This window comes from Cariama cristata, unplaced genomic scaffold (assembly GCF_000690535.1).
Source record: "Cariama cristata isolate BGI_N322 unplaced genomic scaffold, ASM69053v1 scaffold20860, whole genome shotgun sequence".
Lineage (NCBI taxonomy): Eukaryota > Metazoa > Chordata > Aves > Cariamiformes > Cariamidae > Cariama > Cariama cristata.
The window spans coordinates 383-3,597 of NW_009593198.1; the positions used below are offsets into that span (position 1 = coordinate 383).

The following is a 3,215-nucleotide window of genomic DNA, read 5'->3' on the forward strand; positions in this document are numbered from 1 at the left end:
GGCTTCATGGTGGGCACCATGGCATCCCCTGCCCTTCCAAAGGGTTTGAGAGGTTTTATTTAAGGTTTGTTTTTTTCTTTTCCCCGCTGCACCATAACAAGAATGTTGCATTTGGTTGTGCCGGAGAACTTTATGGAGATGCATAGAGCCAAACTTCACAGTTCATCCTGATCTTTCTGAACCTCTACTTAATTAGTTTTCTATAATCTGGTTTCTCTTCTCTGCTGGCGTTTCATTTACCAGCAAACCCAGCCGGAGGCCTGCCATACCTCCGATGTCTGAAGCCTCTCAGCGAGGGGGAAAGACCACACAAACCCTTGTGCCTGACCCCAACAGCAAGTGCCAGCGCTGCCCCTCGCACTGCTCGCTGGAACCGGCTCCCACAAACCCCTTTTTCCTCTGTGCGCTTTGGCACCGGGGCCGCAGCGGGAGTGCAGGGACACCGAGAGCACTGGGGGCTGCCTGGCTGCTGTGGCTTGGGGATGGGGGGGTGGTCGTCCCCTCTTGGCCCCCTGTGCCTGCCTGCCTTGTCCCAGGGGTGTGGAGGCAGCTGCCGGCCTCCGTCCTGCCATCCAGCTGCTGCCAGGACGGGGTACGGCCCCCAGAGCTGCCTGCTGACTGCAGGGTGTCTCTGAGCAGCAGCGAAGGCAAGTGACTGAAGTGGCCAGAAACCGCCCGTGTGTACCTGGGCAGTGCATCCCGCTGACGTTGGTGACATCCCAGTGACTGGCACGTCCGTCACGGCTCATGGGGTTTGTTTCTGCTGCACAGGATGCACCCGAACCTGACCAAAGGCTTTGGTATGATCGGACCCAAGGATTTCTTCCCCCTCCTGGACTTTGCCTTCATGCCCAACAACTCACTGCTGCCCAGGTATGCTGGCATCCCCCGCTGCACCCCAGTGGAGGCTGTGCCATGGGGCGAACATCCCGGTCGCCTCCTTGGCTGCTCTCCTCAGCCCCGGTGCCATCTCCCCTCAGCCTGCAGGAGCAGCTGCGGCGGCTCTACCCTCGCCTCAAGGTGCTGGCGTTCGGCGCGAAGCCAGAGACCTCGCTGCACACCTACTTCCCCTCCTTCCTCTCCCGAGCTACGCCGAGCTGCCCTCCCACCATGAAAAAAGAGGTGAGCCCTGAGTGGGAGTTGCACGGCCACCAGTATCACAGGACCCTCAGACCCAGAGTGTCACTGTGTGGCACAGGGCAGCCCTGGTGTGACAGCGAGGAGGGACAGGCGAGCGGGTCCCATCCTTCCTACCCCCACCCGCTGCGGCCACCAGCCTGGCTCCTGGGCACAGATGGGCACTGGCCGCCCCTCGCGCAGGCTTGGCTCCCCCATGCCAGAGGCTGAACGGGCAGGCGGGCACGGTGCGTCTGATGTGCCAGAGCGAGTGATGTGTGTGGTGCTGGGGATGAGGACCAGGTGTAAGGGCCTGCTGTGCTCTCCTCCCAGCTCCTGACCTCCATGAGCCAGTGTCTGAGCCTGGACCCCCTGAGCTTCAGCGTCTGGCGACAGCTCTACACCAAGCACCTCTCTCAGTCCAGGTCTGTTCATCCCTGCTGCCCGCCTGCTGCTCTGAGCAGGGCCAGCACCAACCTGCTGGCGTTCAGGAGCGTGTTAAACTGCTGCTTGCAGCTCCTGACCTGGCCTTGCACTCTCTTTCCACCCACAGTTTGCTCCTGAACCATCTGCTGGAGTCCTGGGACAGCAGCAGCAAGAAGGTAGGAGTCAGCTGTGGAAAGGAGGAGTTATGTGGGGTGGGGAGACAACGTACTCGTGCTGCTGCAGGGTGTCTCCATACAGGCAGCGTCCCCGTGGGACCCGTGTGTGCCCATCCAGCGCCTCGGCGGCTCCGCTGGCGGGGCCATGTGCCTGCCAGGCTTGGGAGCCAGCCCTTTGTCCTGGGCATCACGCTGCCCACAGGCAGGGCATTTCTTTGCTTGCTGGCAGAGAGGAGAGCCCCTTTCCCTCCACGTGCCATGTCGGGAGTCAGATATTCCGGGTTCAGCCCCCATTAGGCCTCGCTGCTCTAGCGCTGTGGTGAGCAGGGGCTCGCCATCGGCAGAGCGGCACAGCCCCTGCGACTCTGGAGCGGTGGCTGGCTGAGTCGACTGAGGGACTTGGTGTTGGTGCAGGAGCCTTGGAGGTGTCCCCATGGCCAGATCCGTCCTGCAGGACCTCAGTGTTTCTGTCCGTCCCGTCTCCGCTCCCTCCTGCGGTGCTGGGTTGTGTGGGTGCGCGGTGCTGCCGGCTCGGGGTGCTTGGGGCCGTGATGCAGCTCTGGTTTTCCCCAAGGTGCGTCAGTCGCTGCAGGAAACGGTTCGCTCGTTCAAAGTAACGAACGAGGAGCTGGCGGCAAGAGGCCCCAACAGCGACCAGGACGTGGCCGCCTGCAATGCTGCCTGCAAGGTGAGCCCCGGGCAGGGCCAGGTGGTGCTCGGTGTCAGCCGGCAGACAAATTTCAGCTCAGTGCTGGGGCTGCTGTTGGCCTCTCCTGCTGCGGGCACGCGCCGGGCCAGGGCCCCGCAGCGGCACATATGCAGGAGACGCCGGGGACAGATGGTGCTGGCCCTTGTCCATCCTCCCAGCTGCTCGGCAGATGATGCCGGTTTCCACTGGGAAGCCGGGAGTGGGTGGTGAGAGCAGCCGCAAACGCGGCAGCATGCTGCCAGAGGGTGATACAGCTGCGTGGGAACCCCCCTGGCCTTGGGAGGCGCACAGTGACGGGGCCTCATCCTCCTGCCTGCCCAGGAGCTGCTGCGCAAGATGAAGGGCCGAGGCGTCCCCTGGTTGCGGCTGCTGCTCGTCCTCCTTGTCTTCGCCGCTGGCTTCCTCCTGCACGACGTCCGGACACACGGCTCTTTCCAGGGTAAGGCAGCAGCTCTGCTCGTGGCTCTGTGTGATGTGGAGGAACGTCCCTAGGGAACAGTAACTTTGCCATTCTCCTGAGTGAAGCCCCTCCGTGCCCCTGCCTTTGTCCTGGGTCCGTGCCGCTGGCTGCCCTTGGGCAGCGTGGCCCCATTGGTCTGTGAATGGGTGTACGTGGGGGGTACGTGGGCGGTGGAGGGCCGGACGTTCTCGGCAGGCTGCAGAGGGATCCCCCTGCCCCTCCCCGCCTGGGGGTGGTTTCCCCAGGGGCTCCCTAAACCTGGGCTTCCTCTCTGCTCGGCAGTTTCTGCCCCTCTTTGTCCCATCTTGGCGCAGCTTCCAAGATGATT

The 3,215-nt window shown here is 63.0% G+C and overlaps 1 protein-coding gene across 1 annotated transcript in view; it reads left to right on the forward strand.

Moving 5' to 3' along the window:
- Positions 1 to 771: 771 nt before the first annotated feature.
- TMEM214 (transmembrane protein 214) overlaps positions 772 to 3,215 on the forward strand; it is a gene marked incomplete at both ends in the record, with an annotated part of 3,860 nt that continues 1,416 nt past the window's right edge. Inside the window, 6 exons of the mRNA XM_009709553.1 lie at positions 772 to 873; positions 981 to 1,122; positions 1,450 to 1,541; positions 1,670 to 1,718; positions 2,293 to 2,406; positions 2,749 to 2,864. Of these exons, the coding sequence (XP_009707855.1) occupies positions 772 to 873; positions 981 to 1,122; positions 1,450 to 1,541; positions 1,670 to 1,718; positions 2,293 to 2,406; positions 2,749 to 2,864 (615 nt within the window). The remainder of the gene's footprint in view (positions 874 to 980; positions 1,123 to 1,449; positions 1,542 to 1,669; positions 1,719 to 2,292; positions 2,407 to 2,748; positions 2,865 to 3,215) is intronic.